At 38.7% G+C, this 17,988-nt stretch overlaps 2 protein-coding genes across 2 annotated transcripts in view; both read left to right on the forward strand.

Moving 5' to 3' along the window:
- The window catches only part of LOC124169241, an 85,235-nt gene extending 68,721 nt beyond the window's left edge, over positions 1–16,514 (forward strand). Inside the window, exons 2-4 of the mRNA XM_046547794.1 lie at positions 11,608–11,743; positions 12,835–12,964; positions 14,849–16,514. Coding sequence (XP_046403750.1) covers positions 11,608–11,743; positions 12,835–12,964; positions 14,849–14,934 — 352 coding nt within the window. The 3' untranslated portion in view covers positions 14,935–16,514. The remainder of the gene's footprint in view (positions 1–11,607; positions 11,744–12,834; positions 12,965–14,848) is intronic.
- Positions 2,221–3,649, forward strand: LOC124169242. The gene is made up of 2 exons (XM_046547795.1): positions 2,221–2,400; positions 2,842–3,649. The coding sequence occupies exons 1-2, from the start codon at positions 2,256–2,258 to the stop codon at positions 3,480–3,482; spliced, it is 786 nt and encodes a 261-aa protein (XP_046403751.1). The 5' UTR covers positions 2,221–2,255; the 3' UTR covers positions 3,483–3,649.
- Positions 16,515–17,988: the final 1,474 nt, after the last annotated feature.

The raw sequence follows: 17,988 nt of genomic DNA on the forward strand, positions 1-17,988 counted from the left end.
TCACACCACAAACAGTGTGAAATGAGTGTGTGTGGATTGAAACGAGTGGATAACAATGAATCCAGTACAGTTTATGTATTTTAATTAAAGTCGTGAGATTCTCTCCAAATTTTTAACTCCAAATTGCTATGGAGGGCGTAATACCGATCTATGATCCTTACACTGAGGTTCCCCGTCAATGCGAGCTTGTGTGGACTTCGTTTGACCCATAGAGAGGACAAAGGTTCCATGGTCTCGCGCGAGGAGACAATGGAGATTCTTAAGCCGTAGCAAATCCTATCTTCCTTTGAAACTGCTCGACTCAAAATTTTTTTCAAGAGCTTAGGTGAACGTGCCAAATTTCTGCACCAAGTTGAGTACTTGAAAAAAATAAGATTTTCGTTTCGATTAGCCTGTAAATGGAAGGTTGGCGAAGAGTTTGGCGCGGATTGTAGCGCTTTGCGGTATACTTTGGGGAAAAGTATAACCTATAGAAGGACGATGGCCTAGTAGCATGTCTGTGAATGGTTTTTCTTCGTGGAATGTACATACTTTAACGTGAAGGTGCACTTTTTGAAGGTGCATTGCTGGCTAGTCCGCAGCTATTTCCTTTAATATTTTAACTGACTGATATTAATTTCTCGAAGTAGTTAAAGGCTTACATTGTTGAAAATATCTCTTAAACAAGGCTTTTTACTGACATTAAGACTTTTCAGAGGGGGTCTATTCTATGACTTTTGCAAACCAATCGAAATCAACTATTCGGAATCAAAACCGATCGGAAAAATTCCAATCATTGTTTAGCACACCCTCCGGATGCTAACTTGAGCATCTTCTGTTTTTAGTATTCGTGCTCTCCGCAATGCGCGGAAGCCGGTAAGCGCCCTAGCACTTATTTCCTGTGAGCTTTGCAGACTCAAAATTCCATCGCTGACGAGGCTCAAAAATTCTCTGAATGGGATAGCAAGGCAATTCAACGTCCGCATACCGACGCCGCGGCGTATCTAGCCTGTGCCGTGGGATGGAACTATCGTTGAATCAAGATAGCATCATGGAGGCTGGCAACAGTTTGCTCGCTGTCTCCCAAACGGTGCGGAACGTTGTTGAAATGCATATGCCTCACTCTGTACAATTAGCGCCGACCGCTATCAACCCTTGTCGCCGATGGCGTATCTTAGATTTCTGTTGGGTAGGTAAAGGGCCGTTGACGCCCGTTTGCAAAAGCCTGCGTCATCGCAGTTAAAGGCATAATTTGGCACGTGCCTTGAGAAATCAAGGATGTCTCATTTGTAACTGAATGCAAATGTCTTTTCTTTATTTATTAGGGTTTTGAATAGTGTGAAACGGGTCTCCTCGAGTTAAAATAATTAATTACGCGTGACTCTTTTTCTTCATCCTTGTAGCTGAATAGTGTGTGTGGCGACCTAGTGGATATAGAGGTTGGCTATTGATCGTAAGGTATTGGGTTCATATCGGTAGTGAAGCCTCTTGGAACCCTCAAAACTGGCTCATGACAAGGTGATATTTTCCCTTAAATCCCAAGTGCGTGGTACTGGTTGCGTTTTATGCCAGTCCCTGGCTTTTTTTCGGGGTAAGCTCTACCCTCACCGACCCAAACCATCCCTCGGTTGAATCACTGAGTGATGGCTGACTGAAAAAATAGGTTCATTTTCATCTGAAACCCCCGAAAAGAGCTCATGAAAATCAGGTAAATTATTAGCCACTTCAAAATGAAACCCTCGAAAAGAGCTCATGAAAATCAGGTAAATTATTAGCCACTTCAAAATCTTGAAATCAACAATGCCCTTGCCTGATTATCGTTCAAATGAGCGATATTTAAACTTGATAATATTTCTCTCACTCGCGCCAAAACGGAAGTTGTGGGTAATTTTTCATGGATTTAATGTAAATAAATATTAAATTCGAAATAAATAAGGGAAAATTTTCAAATGACGCTTAGGCCAAAAACGATAGGATACGACGCGTCGTGTGAATGCACGATAGTTCCGACAATCGCTGGAACAATCGTAATGTGAATGAGGTATTCCAACTACCGTTGCAAACCAGTTGCGCGCGCAACTGTTTTGTGACCTCGACGATGTATTGGAGTGGGGAGGCGCACACGACGCGACTGGTTTTTGACGATCTCAAACCAGTCTGAAACCAGTCACATTCAACCGTGGGCCCGCAGTTGCAGTTGCGTTGCAGACTTCAGTTGCACGAGACCGCGTGGTGTTTTGGTGGTATTTTGACGGCCGTATAGTGTCGATATCAAAATGAGTGATCAAGAACTCAACATGAAGCTCGTTGGAGAAGTGGAGAAGCATGAAGTTCTGTACAACTACAAGCTGCCAGGATATTCAAGGAAAGATGTGACGGAGAAAGCATGGAAAGAGGTGTCTGTTGAATTGGGTTTGCCAGGTAAACAAAGATATTATATATTAAATTTTGCCATAACTGACGTGTTACCTTTTTTTAGGTCCACAGATGCCAAAAACCAGAAAATTAGGTCATACGAAAGGGGCGAAAGGGTTTAAAATGTTATAAAAAAGGGTTTTTTGAATGTTTACAATTTGTTGTGTTACATATCTTTTATTAAATACCAGGTGTAACGGGATTAAAATTTAATGATAATAACGGGATTGAAAATTATAGTAAAATATTTAATTTTAAATGGCAAGATCAAAAAATTTCATCACAAATCTATAGTTTTTGAAATTGTAATTTAGGTCAAGATTATTTTACTGTTGCACTGCTACTTTCCACTACTATGGTAAACTTGCACTTGAAGAAAGGAAGTCGTTTGCTAGACAAAATATAATAAGTTCAGGTAAGTTTAACTTTATTTTATTTGTGTTTCAGCGCAAGATTGCAAAGAAAAGTGGAGAAATCTACGTACAGTATTCATGAGAAAAATGAAACCTTCGCCTACTGGTTCAGGAGGGAAGAAAAAGGCGTACTATTTGGAAAATGCAATGCAGTTTTGTCTGCCATTCATAAAAACAGTGATTCCTCCCTCATCGGGAAATTTGCCTACACCACCCTGCACAACACAGCCGTCAACTAGTGATAATGAAGGTTCTGAAACCCAAGTTGAAGAATTAGAAGATGAATCCACAAATGCATCACAGAATTCTCCATCAATGTCTCCCTCAATTATAGATGATCCACCTCAACACCAAACTGCATCCCTCGCTGATCAATCAGTTGCAGACTACTTTAAAGCCAAAAAGGCTAAGTTGCTGTCAAACGCCAAGGCAGATACTAGCAATCAGAAGATTGATAGACAGCAGGGAATTAAGATGTTCCTGCTCAGCTTGATACCTGAATTGGAAGAATTGAGTGATTCACAAATCAAGCTATTCAAACGACAGGTTTTAAGAGTCATTGATGACATTTCAGCCTTGGATCACCATCAGCAGCCACGGTCGTCATCAGCTTTTACAGTGCTCAAATCCCCATCTATGCCCGAATCAAGAGACCCACAAATGGACGTGATGTAGTTGGTCAAATGCATAGTGCAGATTTTTATGAGGCCTTTTCTCAAAGTCTTAATGGAACTAATATGTCAACACGTTTTCCTCAATCTTATTTGGTTTTTATCTATTGATCATTTCATTATCTTTGCTACTGTAATTTTTAGTGAAAATACAGTCGAGTTGTTAAACTTGCCTCAGGGTGATCATTGTTCTTTCCTGTGCAGGAACCCATTCCCTCATAGGTCTTGTTGGTTCCAAAAATGAGTTTTTTGTCATTCTGCAAAAAGATTTAAATTTCCTATCCGACTGTGACAGCTCTCTAGCTTCCTACAAATAGCCTAGAATTCACATTCTTGCTCAAATAAAGATGAACCCATTGCTCTCTTTGTACCGTTCGCCGACTTCGGTATTGATAATAATTAACAACGTCTTCTTCGTCTGAGTCTGCCATAGTAAGCGCACACGGCAAAGCCAAGGCCTTAAAAACAACACGTACTGCAGTAAATTATAACACTCCACTGATTGCACAATATACGCAACTGATTTACAACAAGCCCTTTGCCAGTACACCCGTGTGCGGACAGAAGTTTTGTTTCAGTTGCAAACTGGTTTCAGACGCAACCGATTTGCAACGGTAGTTGTAAAATAGTCAAACCGTGTGCGCTGGGCCTTACAAGTCTACGAAATTCAGATGTGTATGTGAAGGTGGAGAGGCTGAGCCTCCTCTAAGTTGTCTACTACCAGCCGCTAACACCTGTCGTGTTGCTTCCTATCCGTTTGCTTGTACTATCATAAATACTTGATTTTTTAAATGAATAATTTAATGTGACCATTGTCTGACGCAAAGTCTTCGTTTTGAAATCAGCCAAAAATTATGACTCTACGACAACTTTGATGGGAAATAGAAGGAAGTATATGATTAGTGGCACGTTTTTGGCAAAAATGTGAAAAAATAAAAATACGCGCAAAACACATTTTTTCACGAAATGTCTCGTGCTATTTATGGAAACCTGAAATCATAAGGGACAAAAAATGTGTTGAGTTGACCTAGAATGACGCTCATATATTTAAAATGTAAAGTTCATGGCGAGTCTTTATTTAAAATTGCTTAATGTTACCTTACATTGATATGCCCCCCTTTCAGATAATTGCACATAGTCGCTATCGGAAAAATATATCCTCGAGAAAATTCTATCACGTTGATCGCACACCCCCGCATGATTTGAAATGAAAACTGCCTGTTACGAATATTGCGTTTCTCGACCCCACCCTATAACCGCATTCCGTAGAGATTGTGCCTCCGTCTTTGGACTCACGAAGTAACAAAGAGAATTCCATCCCTGCTTGAAGCACCTTGCCCGTATTCAAGGACTCGTTAGTGATTCGGCAGCCAGTCTCATTAGTCCGTAAATTAGGTGGCGCCAGTAAATATGACCGGAAAAGTCCAATCACCAGGTAAAGCAAGATCTTGTTATTATTATGGAAGTATTCTACCGATGAAGGTAGGTTTCCATTGAGCGTTTAAGAAGTATTATGGCAGTCTCCCATCCCTTCATGGATTTCCCTCTTCAATTCATTATTAGGTCTACTCCCTTTCATTCTATCTAAAAATTCTATTCTCTTCCTTCCTCTCCCTCGTTTACCCAGCATTCTACTCTCTAACACAATTTTCAACATCCCCTCTCCGCTAAGTACTCGCTCTATCCATATCTTCTAGGTCTATATAAGTGTCCACGTTTCCGCACCGTAAAGCGCTACACTCCAGATCAGACTCTTCAATAACCTTTTCTTTAAACTCTTCATATTTAAAATACATACTGTTCCTCTAATAACCTTCCTCCGGTTCATGAACGCCTCCTGTGCTAACGTAATTCTCTTCCTGATACCCTTAATTTTTCGAAAAATCAGGTGCATTTTGGAAACTCCTAAGGAAACCCAGCCAAAATAACTTCTGCATTGTCGGTAAAAACCAACGACGACTATAATTTCAACATAATGCATACTATAATTATAACCTATTTAATGAAATTCATGGTTTTCCGATGCGTGGGAATAGGGTGGTTTCCTATTATTTTTTTATTGCCTTAATCGAAAGATTATTACTCCTGGAGTACGCTCACGCTCTTAGATTTTCGAATGATGATATCTATTTTTCGCGATTAAACGAAAAGTGAAAATTTTCAAGCGCGCGAAAACGCGACGGCTAAGTAGGAATGATGGGAATAGTCCGTGTGACGTCATTCTGGTTCCCGCTGCCGCCCTGTGAGGTGACCTTGACGCGAGGCTTGAGCGCTGATACGAATCAGGCTGCTAGCAGGTAGCAGAGTACCCTGCTAAAAGGTAGCGCTTTGCTTAAATATGGATTATTACTACCTTATCAAACGAAGGAAACTTTCCGACCTTAGACAATTTTAATAAGTGATTATTAAGAGATGTTTCCCTGAGCTCTGTGACTCATGCATGCATTGGTAATCTCAGACGATGTATAACTCCTATCTGCTCGTATAGAAACTAGGTCCCTGTGACGTCAAGTGGAGTGGCATCGCATGGGCGCCAATCTGGCCTTTTTCAAATGAGGTTAAAATTAACCATTGCCATTCATTTTAACCGGGATTTCTAAAACCAAATAATTTGTATATTATGAAAACCCTAATGGTGGGTAACGAATAGCATTGATGTATTTCGTTTTCTTTGATAAAGGAAACTACCCTATTGACAAAAAAATAACCAGTAAAGGCAACCCGCAAACCACTGAAGCCCTCCGCGGAGCAAATTTCTGGCTACGTGCCGGCCTTTTGTACATTGGGCGTATTCATATTTTAGTTTTCGTAAGTATCCATTCTGCCTTAATGGGAGACTCGCTGGGGGGCATTTGAAAAGGGCATTTCCTGCTTTTTCAGCCTCGGGGTTTGTTGTCGGGGCGGTTAATTTTTCACGCACGGTAGGGTTCCCTGATCCGTGGAAGGTGTGCGTCCATCATTTCTATGCTTCCGGCTCTCATTAACTTTCTCCCTCCCGCCACATTAATTCGGGAAATTCTCCTTCATGGTAATTAAGTGCTCCCGGAACACAGTACGGTACTAATGAGCCACCTTTAGGTTGCTCGTGCTCTTCATTTTCAGTGCATGGCCATGGATCAAAGGTAATTTTTTTATATTTTTGAGATCTGTAAGATTTAAATGTTGGCAAGGTTTACTTTCATGCATTCTGAGGAGTGAAGGTGATAGCATAAGTTTAAAACCGGTTATACACCGCGAAACGAAGACAAAAAAATTACATGAAGTTGTTCAAACTTTCGCGGTCCATATGTTGTCAATTAATGAAAGTTCTCCTGTGCCGGGGACCTCTTCAAGACTTTGTCATTAGTCCTGAAGAGGTCCCCGACAGAAGGGAAGCAACGTCGACTTTTAAGATACAATGCGTGGGTTAATCCAAAAGTTTTAGTAATTTACAAATTAAATGGCAATAACCAGAAATGATGATGAAGAGAATTCTCTACTGTCATTGCACTATAAATTAAAAAACATCCAATTCAAATTTCTAGGAGCACTGTTAACAAACAACAACATAGAAGAGATAGAAATAGACGCCCGACTTGCAGCAGCTGACAGGTCATACTCGAGCTTAATGAAACTATTTATTATAAACTCTAATCAAAAAGAACAAAAATTAGGATTTCTGAAATAATGGTGCTGTCGAGACTATTTTATGGTTCTGGAGTGTGGGCTTTTACAAAAAAATACAAAAGAAGTTAATATTAAAGACACCAAGAGTCTTCCAAGTTTTAAGGAAAAATTAAAAGAGTTTTACTGTTGAAGGCTTACTATTCTGTGAATAATTTTTTATTATCGCAGTGTATTGTGTATTTTAAATGTGTACATGTTCTGAATTGTCCTATACGTGTATTCACGACGTGGTTCAATGAAATTTATTATTGCTATTGAAATTCTTATTTCTTTTCTTCAGACGTTCTCTTCTCTTTTAATGAAACAATTAATCTCGTATGATTATCGCGTATTGAACGTGCGGCCCGCCGAGTGCGAAGTGCTACGTGAGTGGCAGAGGTAATTAATATTTGCATCGCCTGTACATACCGAGTCGAAAGTTCTCCGAGTGAATCGAGGCGGAAAGTGGTTCTTTGGTTCACTCAGAATAGCCTGCCCACATAATGGGAGATATTTTGTGCTCGCTGACGTCAGGAGACCAAGCGAGAATAGCATATCGTGCCGATATTTTGGTGATCGAAGAAAGTGATTTTTTTCCTTTGATTCTTGGTTCTGTGACGCGAGGGAATGACGTCCTTATACTATTCAACGAATTGGTTTTTCTTCATTCTAAGTGTTGATGCATGCGGTTTCGTAAAATTACTATTATTTAAGTATTATACCGGTTAAGATAGGTTTCCATGGAGCACTTAAAAGTATTTTGGCAGCCTCCCCTTCCTTCATGTACTTCCCTCTTCAACTCATAATAAGCCCTACTCCCTTCCATTCTATCTAAAAAAATCCTATTCACTTCCTTCCTCTCCTTCGTGTCGCGACGGGGCGTCGATTACACAGGCCAACAATGAAAAAACTTTTTTACTGAAAATACCTTATTCTTATGTTTTTAAAGTTGCTGAATCCAAATATGATGGTTTTAAAGTTGTATCACCCACCATTTATTCACATTTTACAGTTAAATTTATGAAATCAAACAATAATTTTATAATTTAACAGCTTTTTTATAGTTATAATAAAATTGAAAAAGTAGGTCTAATGAACGAAGATAATGGGGATTACTGTTGGTACTTCACCGAGAAGTTCAGCAAGCGATTCATCTCAGAAAAAGCTGCACAAGAAGCTTCAAGGAAAAAAGGGAAAGAAAATGTAGACCAATTCCAGTTGACAAGTGAACCCTGTATTATCACGCTGTAGTAAATACAAACAATTTTATCACGATGTAGTGAACAGTAAATACAAACAATTTTATGATTAACACAGTGTTTCATTGATTTCCCTGTATACCGTGTTGGGGTATTAGGCTAAATAATATATATATTGCTTGGAAACTATGGGTGATACAAAAAAATTATGGCCAGGTTTGGATTCGGCACATCAAAATCTATAAAGATCAGCTATTAAAGTAAAAAAAGTTTTCAAACAAAATTTTTTTGTTGGCCTGTGTTATCTATCCTGGTACATTGACTCTTACGGGATAAGGTTACCGAAAGGAGCGTGATACAATTACTCGTAATCGAGTCGACTTTTATTGGAGCTTAAACTTCAATCTTGCACTTGTCCGGGGGGGTTTGAGGCTGGCGCACACGGAGGTCGAAGTCTGGGATATAAAACTTACGTGGCGGCGAGTAGAGAGAGGCGGTGCTGACGGTCGGGGTCCTGGACGCTCCCGGTTCGAGGTCCGCCATTGTCGTCATTCGAGGTCTACCGCAGTTCCCGCGTCAAGGTCCCAAAGAGCCCCCGGAGTAGAGATCCGCAGTAGCTCCCGAACGATGGCAAAAAGAACTCTCGGAAAAACGCTAAGCACTAAACACTTCCCCCCCGGCGCAGAATTTCTGACCTATATGCACTAGTTTCCTGGGGGTGCGGGTGGCAGGAAGGGGGTAGGAGCGCGGGGGTAGAGTACCTCAGTGCAGTGGCGCAGCGAGGGGGGGGTTTGGGGGATAAACCCCCCCCCCCCCCCAGAGCTCAGAGAAATTTTTAACTTTAATCCATTTTACTCTATTGGATTGATATTACTAATAGAATAGTGTAAAGATTGATATAATATCCCTCAGAAAGCCGTAAAATTCACCGTTTTGAACCATTTATCTTAAAATTCCGCAATTAATTAATCTCGCACCTACCGCTTATCCTGATGGGTATACCATACCCCAACACACCCCGGTATTAGTTGCACCTAAACCCCCACCAACCTTAATTCCTAGCTGCGCCCCTGTCTCAGTGCATGGTCCAGAGAAGTTCGAATTCTCGAAAATGCTCCTTGGACCCACGCACCCCAGGGAGGGAAAAGTAGCGTCACGCCTCCTTTTCCGCCACGCAGAGTATCTTCCGCTCACCACATTCGTTTACCTAACATTCTACCCTCTAACTCTGTTTTCAACATCTCCTCCCCGCTAAGCACTCGCTCCATCCATGCATTGTCTCCTCCGTATCTCATCAAGCTGACCCTCTTCACCTACCAAAATATAGTCGTCAGGTAGCACTTCGTCGTGGCTTCTCCTCTCCGTCCACTTCACTTTCTCCATTCTTCTCCAAACCCACATCTCGATCGCAAAATTATAATTATCTACAGATTGTTTGAATGTCGCCTACTCAGGGTAAGGGGGCTATTCCTTTTCCCTGGGCTACCTAGCATACACAGGATTCTTAAGGCATGTTAATTCCTTTAAAAGTGAATCACTGAAAAAAATATTGAAAGGTTTTGAGACAATATACTTAGCCGCGTAGAAAAATTTACCTGGCTTGGAAATGGTATATCGGGTCTTTCTTATTTCTTTTCTTCAGACAGAACGTCTGAAGAAAAGAAATAAAAATTTCAATAGCAATAATAATAAATTTCATTGAACCACGTCGTGAATACACGTATAGGACAATTCAGAACATGTACACATTTAAAATACTTATTATTGCTAGGTTTTTAATATAGATTATTTGTAACAAAAATATAGAAATCGTATTCGCTGGCTAAATAAATTTTCGGATGATCTTTGAAAAAATACTTGCCATGCTTTCTTAGCCAAGGAAATAGAAAATCTCGTGGAAAGAAGGGTGTAGCTAGAAATTTGTTTGGGGGAAGAGGGGCTTGCGTGCTTCTCTGAGGGGTTTACTGGGGTGGGTGGTTATTTGAAGGGGTAAAACTAAGACTGAATTTTCCTAATATTTCGGGGGGGTCGAGCCCCTCAACCCAATGCTAAGATATATTCACTTCGACCAAAAATCGATGTCCTAACCGTAGGTTTTTGGTTACATACTTCGCACAGCGAAAATGCATCTGCAATGAAGGCTAGCGTAGTCGTCTAATATTTAACCCAGAAAGACCCGATATACCATTTCCAAGACAGGTAAATTTTTCTACGCGGCTAAGTATATCGTCTCAAAACCTTTCAATATTTTTTTCAATAATTCAATTTTAAAGGAATTAACATGCCTTAAGAATCCTGTGTGTGCTAGGTAGCCCAGGGAAAAGGAATAGCCCCCTTATCCTGAGTAGGCGACATTCAAACATCTCTGCCTTAGTATAGGGTGAGCTCTACCCTCACCTATACAAACTAACCCACAGGTTGAACCACTGAGCGTGAGACTATACTTTCAAGTGTTTTTCTAGTGCTTTTTCTTTAATTCCCATGTTCTTTAATATAATTTCTCTTATTTTAGAAAGAGGCTTAATATTTGTTAAATTCATCCTCCTGAAAGTTGAACAATATTGATTTTTTAATTTTTTTATCTTTTCATTTAACAAATGAAATTTCTATGATTGCATCTTACATTCTAGAGTGGTCTATATAACATTTCTTTTATTTTTTTAATTTATCAATTTCTCCATGTGATCTGCATTCGTACTATTTTTTTTTTTTACTTTTTTGTTTCCCATGAAGTAAGGTGCTCCTGTTTTGCATTTATCTCGGACAGTGGAAAACGCAGCCATTTGATATTTATAATTGCTAGTAAATATTTATTTGATAATAAATTTTACACTTGAAATTCACACGAGCATTATAAAATAATATATACAGGAACTTCTTCTTGCCCTAGGGTGGGCACACAAAAAAACTTCGAGATTGATAGAAAAACGAAAAATAAAATAAAAGTGGGGAACTTACGGGAAAAGGTTGTTTTTACAAATTTTCGATGGGACGCAGCCCATCTTTCTCAAGTGAGAAGAGGAGGGAAAATGAGGAAAGGGCATAGGGAAGGGTGCAAAGCAGAGGACAAAGAGAAAGGGAGGAAAAACGGTGCGCAATTCCATGCCATTTTAAAAATTAATGCAGCTCTAACCTGCGCAATTCCGTGTACCGTGTAAAACGGCCTTTAGTTTGGGCGTTTGATGTTTCTAAGCTATACTTTGATAATTATTTTATTGAGATAGATTTAGTAGAAGTGCAACATGTATAATTCCATTACTCATGTTGAATTTTTGTCTCCCACAGGAGCAACTGCCATCCAGAAGTGGCGAGTATTCTCCGGCAGCACTACGAGCGACCTCACTTCCTCCCTGAGTCTTCAGAGGTCTCGGCTATTGACTGGGTCTTCATGGGTGGCTATGGTGTTGGTGCAAGCATACATGTAAATCCCATTTTATTTTCCTTTATATGAAATTCCAGCAGGAAGCCAGTGGCACAGTTCCTTATGCCAGGTTTGATGAGCAGTCACGAAGTCTTACCCTCTTGTATATTTTATGCTGCTTGTTTTATGAGAGTTGTAGGCTCTGTACCCAGGGAAATATCGATACCTCCACTGCAAAAACGCTCAACAATTGCCCACCAAATCTAATCCGCTCATCTAGTAGCCCAACAATATGAATCTGCTCAGCTGGAAGTGTCCGGAGCATAAACGCTCATCTCCTATTCTCCAAGCTAGTATGTGAGCGTCTATGCTCCGGACACTGCTAGCTGAGCGGATTCGTATTGTTGGGCTACTAGATGAGCAGCTTTGATTTGGTGGGCGATTGTTGAGCGTTTTTGCAGTGAAAGTGTCGATATATAAGGGGGAAATCAATGCTTAGAGTTGCTACATAGTGGTAGTCCTCTCTGGGACTAATATAATTGAATGTTACGGCTCCCCTACTGAAATTAGGGTCTATTTTTGCCATTTTCTGCAGTATTTAGTATTGCTATCATCATATTCATATTTTTTAATTAAAAATGTTACCATATGATTCCTTTGATTTGTTATTCAAATTATGGTCTAACTTTTATTTCATCTAGATAGAGAATAAGTATATATTCCTTAAGGTTGGGGATTTCATTTGCAATCCCCCATGAATCTGTGCCTATATCTACCATCATCCTCTTACCTGGTAACCAATATTACCATGACAATATGCATTTACTGTAGACTTTATTAATGAGAGGAATTGGAACAAAAAGATTCGGGCGTATAAATTTCAGTTAAATTTGCAAGTGATCATTTCCTGTATCCTTCATTGAGAAATACTCGTAAGTTAATCCTGTTGTAATGATATTCAGTGAATATGATGATGACTACATTATTTCATGTCCTTACATCTTTTGTCTCAGAATGCAATGTTCAACTATGTATTTTTCAAACATTTTGCACTTTCATGCATATTTGGTGAATGCCATGGTACTTATATTTTATGTACAAATATTTCCTTATGTCACTTTTCATGGTGCCATGTACATTTTTCTTTACAGTTAGACTATGTGAGCAGGCCATCTTGGCAAGCACAAATATCAGGTAGCAAAACTTGGAAACTCATACCACCACCAGAGTGTGAGGATGTTTGCACCGCATTCAGTGTCACTGTCAATGCAGGAGACATAGGTATGTGCTTTAATCTCGTCATATTTGATGAGTAAAAATTGCACGCTTACAATTACAGAACAATTCCAGCTTGTTACTGTCCCAGTCAACACAACAATTGTGGCCACGGTGGGTTGCCATAATGGTTTTGGCCGTATTGTGGCCAAAGTGTGGCCCATCATAATGTGGCTTAAGTATGGATAGTCCACTTTCTTTTTATCAATAGAATCAACCAACTTCCATTTTGATAAATCACCAACAAATCTGTATCAATAGCAACAGTAATATACTTATGTTTCCAAGTAGGCTTCCGCGGAGATTATGATGATATTTAGCCACTGAAGACTAAGTCACTTCAGTGGACCTGAGGAAGCCAACTGGAACGTTGGTGAAATATTGTCCAACAAAATGGATAAACGTGGAAGAATAACCGGAAAAATCACTAAATATCGTAATATACTTATGTTCACAAATGTTTGGTTTGCCAATCTTTGGCCTTCCTGAGACGATCCAAAGTGTTGCCATAGTTGCACATGTGTTTGGCTTACCATAGCATTTGGCTTAACATACAGCCAAACTACGGCTTGCCGTGTGGCACCTTCAGTCGGGCCATAATACGGCAAGCTGTGGCTAGCCTTAGCTATAGTTGCCACAGGCAGAGGCGCAGCTATGGCTAATTAAGGCTAGGGGGGGTTTTAGGTGCAATTAATACTTTGGGGTGTGGGGTTTTTGCATACCCACCAAGGTAAGTGGGAGTTGGGGGACCCTTCACCAGAAAAATTTTAAGATTAATGATTCAAAATGGAGTTTTACGGGTTTCTGAGGGATATTTGATTAATCCTAACTCTATCCTATCAGTAATACTAATCCATTAAGTAAAATGGATTAAACTTAAAAATATCTCAGAGCTCTGGGGGGGGGGGGGGGGGTTTATCCCCCAAACCCCCCCCCCCCCTCGCTGCACCACTGGCCACAGGTAAACCACAATTCGGCCACATTGTGGCCATAATTGTTCTGTTGACTGGGTGTGGAACTGTAGAAATAATACCTTCTAAGATGTCATTAACAATTAGTATGTGCTCACGTAAAGGGGTGTATGATATGAATTAGTGATGATATGTGAGTGATCAATATCTTTTGTTCAATCGATCGATGAACAGAATCGCCCTGATGAATGAAACAATTCTTTTGGTTATTTGTGACCAAATTCATCTTTTGGTCTAAACTTATGCTGCCACTTATTAATTTTGCAAAAAACTACAAAGCATGGGTTTTGTTGGTGTTTTGCCAACTAATGAACTTTCCAGCAAACACTATCCAAGCCATGGGATGATTAAAAGGTATTATACTGTCAATTTTATAGTTTAGTGCCCCTTAGATATTCCTGCTTAATTTGGTGCTTTGCATAATATCAGTGGCCATTGATACAGATCACACTTGCATTAGTCACTATATTGACATTGGTAGCAATTGGCAAAGGTCATGATTGACATTGGTCATAACCGACGATTGATCATCAATGATTGTTTCACTCAAACGAATGATGAACTGTGTGTGATCCACATCACTGAAACAACCGACTTTGCCCATCACTAATATTTATTTGCGTTCATTCCAAATTAATACCAGGTGAACTGTTCACTTGGGACATCTCAGCAATGATCTATCACAGACATCTAAAATTTTAATTACTATCCATTAACCTAATTTATTATAAAATGGCTAATCAATCTGAAGTGAATAAATTTGCCAAATTTAATGAATATCAGTGCCATGAAATGGCATAAATTTCAGCATATATTATTTCTGATTACTTTTTAATTAGAACAATACAAAAACTATTATATATTCAAGAATTTGTACCCTTTGCCTGTCTGGGATAAACTCTACTGGTTTTCTTTGCAGTACTTATTGACACAAACCAGTGGTACCATGACACCTACATCAATCCAGGGCCACTGAGTATTACAATCGGATCGGAGTATGGATGAAGAATGCTTGCACCGTGGTTTTTTTTTTACTGAGACTAATAATTTTTTATGAAAAATTAAATACCAACCAAAAAACTCTTTCTCATGGGAGCTCAAATATATTTTAGGGCATAACAATCTAAGATTTGGTCAAAAATTCGAGTGGTAGTGAATAATTGTTCAAATTAATCATGCTTTTATAGTAGTGATGCAGCAGTTCACTTCTGCCTCTTCATGGAGAAGTACTGATGTAATTCAATTAAGTGATAACCATCTTACTAGAAATTGTAAAATAGAAGTTTGATTTTTTTATAATCTCAATTGACTGAACTCTTTTTATGAAAATTGGTAGCTTCTGACTCAAAAGTTTTCGCTGCAGTCTTTGACATATTTTTACAAGATATTTGCTGAACAATTCATCATAATTTTTCTTCTTTTAAACTCTATTACAATTTTACTCTTCAATGATGACAGCTCTGTAAAAATGACTCGGCCAAAGTTTATTTTTAATTTTATTTGTTTAATCTCACTAGTGACAAATATGTTTCTTTTTTCTACTGTACGTCATTTTTACAGTGGTTGTTATGACTATTCCTATTTTATTTTTATTGCTTTCAAGGGGAAAGCACCTTTATAACAATATTTACTAGTCACATAGTGGTGGTATATTTATTTAATATATTTTATAATGTTTATGCAATCTTTGTGTTAAACTATTATGAGTCATCAGGCTCTAAATGACTCATCCAAAGTTATATGATCTTGAGTAACTTTGTCTGCTACCATGTATATTTCCTTGAAACATTTTTTGTAGAAACAAGTTGGTAGCACAAATCTCAGACCATGCTTAATTTAGGCTAACTGCTATGTCATTTCATTCTCAGGTTTTTGTACAAATAAATGAAGGACTTCTTGATATTTAAAGGATATCCCACAGTTATATGTTGAGTCATAAGCTACATTGTTTAAACTTTTGTGACTGACTTATTATTTTTTTCAGAAGCTTTTTATCATACAAAAGTTGTATGGAGTTTCAGTGTTGTCCAGCATTATTTGTAGAGCAATATGACTGATAATATTCTGTTGTGTTCTGTTTCCTTATGGGGAGGGAATAACACTTTTGTTTAACTGTAAGTTTGAATGGTGTCTAACGTACTGAAAAATTCATAGGGTGGTTATCTTAAGGTTGTACATTTAATAAAATTAATTTATCATATTTTCCAATTCACTTCGAGGAACTACCACATTTTGCAGCTTTCAGGGCACTAGTTTAATGAGAACATTGTGTAATGTAAAAAATTCTAGCTTGACAGTCATTACTCTTAGTAAAATCTGTAAGGTCTGTGGTATAGCTTGATCCAAATCTACACTTCTCGATACATATTGAAATTTCACCGGAAAGTGACCAGTCAGTTTGTGGCTGGAATTTTACCGGTCTAATATTTTCCCTTGTGTTATAGAAATTGTAAGGTGTACCTATATTGCTGGTACGTTTGTTGAATGTGAATTATGGAGGTTATCCTGTTAGTACAGTTAAAAATGGTTTGCTGAATATTACTGTAATTACATTTACCTCTCATAGTTGACTTTCATTTCATTGATATAAATTGAAAAAGTAATGACTAATAGCATGTTTGCTGCCAATAGCTTTAACCTAAGATAGTGGTACAAACAATAATAACAACTGTTGGAGCAGGCAGCAAGATGAATTAGTGGTAGATCTACCGCAAGATAGACATGGTAGAGTCAGTGTTTGCAGTCAGTGTTAGCAATGAGCAGGAAGGCGTTCAAACCTGAATTATTTGGGAGATAACCCCCCAATAACATACCACTTCACCCAATCTTGCTCTTCTTAATAGATTCTGGAATTTCATGTAGAAGTGACCAATTCATAGCTGGAATTTTTATTAGAGTCATAATACCTTGAAATTGCCCCCAAAAATTCTCAAAATAATGTCACGAATATTTGAAAATGTTTAATCAAGGCTGCATACACATTATTCAATCTTTATTTTGCTCTTCATAATCATTGAAACTCAATTTCAATTGTCGGTTACCAATTTTCACTCAAGAAACCATGCACAAGGTAGCCAGTACACCACAAATATTACCACCAGATGCCAATGGCATTAAAATCAGCAGTTAGTGCACAGATCAGACTATCTTTTCTATACTAATAAGTATAATTGAAAATGTTGAAAGGAGACCATACTATGTGGAAGAGTTACTGCTCACCAAATGTTTGATTAAATCTGCGGGTTTGTTTGTATGGAGCAGTGTAGAACCCTGGACTAAGCCACAGATACATGCATTTCACAAAGTTTAGGTATTGGGGCCAGTTTTCTTCTCTGGACTACCTTACATTTTGGGAAAATTTTATGGGTGTGTTCCTGAATTTACCCAGGATTTGTATCCATTAACATTTAGTTAATTTCCTATCGCCCCCACCCTTGTCCTATCTGCCCTGATCCCCTCCTTGTGTCTTATAAGCTGCAAAATTTGGTGAATTTCATAAAATGTGGGGATGGTCGGATCGGATACCTCGGATCCAAATATCTGCGGATATTGCCCTTCATCGGATCGAAAGTCACGGAAGACATCGGATCTGGATCCGAAATTTTAAATAATAGCTTCAGTGAATGCAGTTAGACCCCATTGGGGTGGAAATAGTTCCGATTCTCTCTTCGTATGCGATTCTTGTCCTACACCACTGGTCTGTGGTTTTTCCGAAGATTTTTTCCTATTTTCATTTCCAAACCCAAGCGAAACAGTTTAGGTCCTGAGCATGTAAAGATGTTAAAAAAAAAAAACTTGAAAACCGATAAAAATGATTTTTAATTTATAAAAATATTAAAATCTAAAAAGCATTCCTTCGATTGTACGTACCCAGAATAAACTTGAATAATTACTTTGTTTAATAGCAGATTTGCAGGAAAATGCATTTGGATCCGAAAATATCCGATCCGAAAGATGCGGCTCTAAAAATCTAGGGTCCGATCCGAATCCGAGAAAAATGCAGGATCCGTCCATCCCTAATAAAATGGTTTTGTTTTATTGTGCGGTGACTACTTTTGC

This window comes from Ischnura elegans, chromosome 12, assembly GCF_921293095.1.
Source record: "Ischnura elegans chromosome 12, ioIscEleg1.1, whole genome shotgun sequence".
Classification (NCBI taxonomy): Eukaryota; Metazoa; Arthropoda; class Insecta; order Odonata; family Coenagrionidae; genus Ischnura; species Ischnura elegans.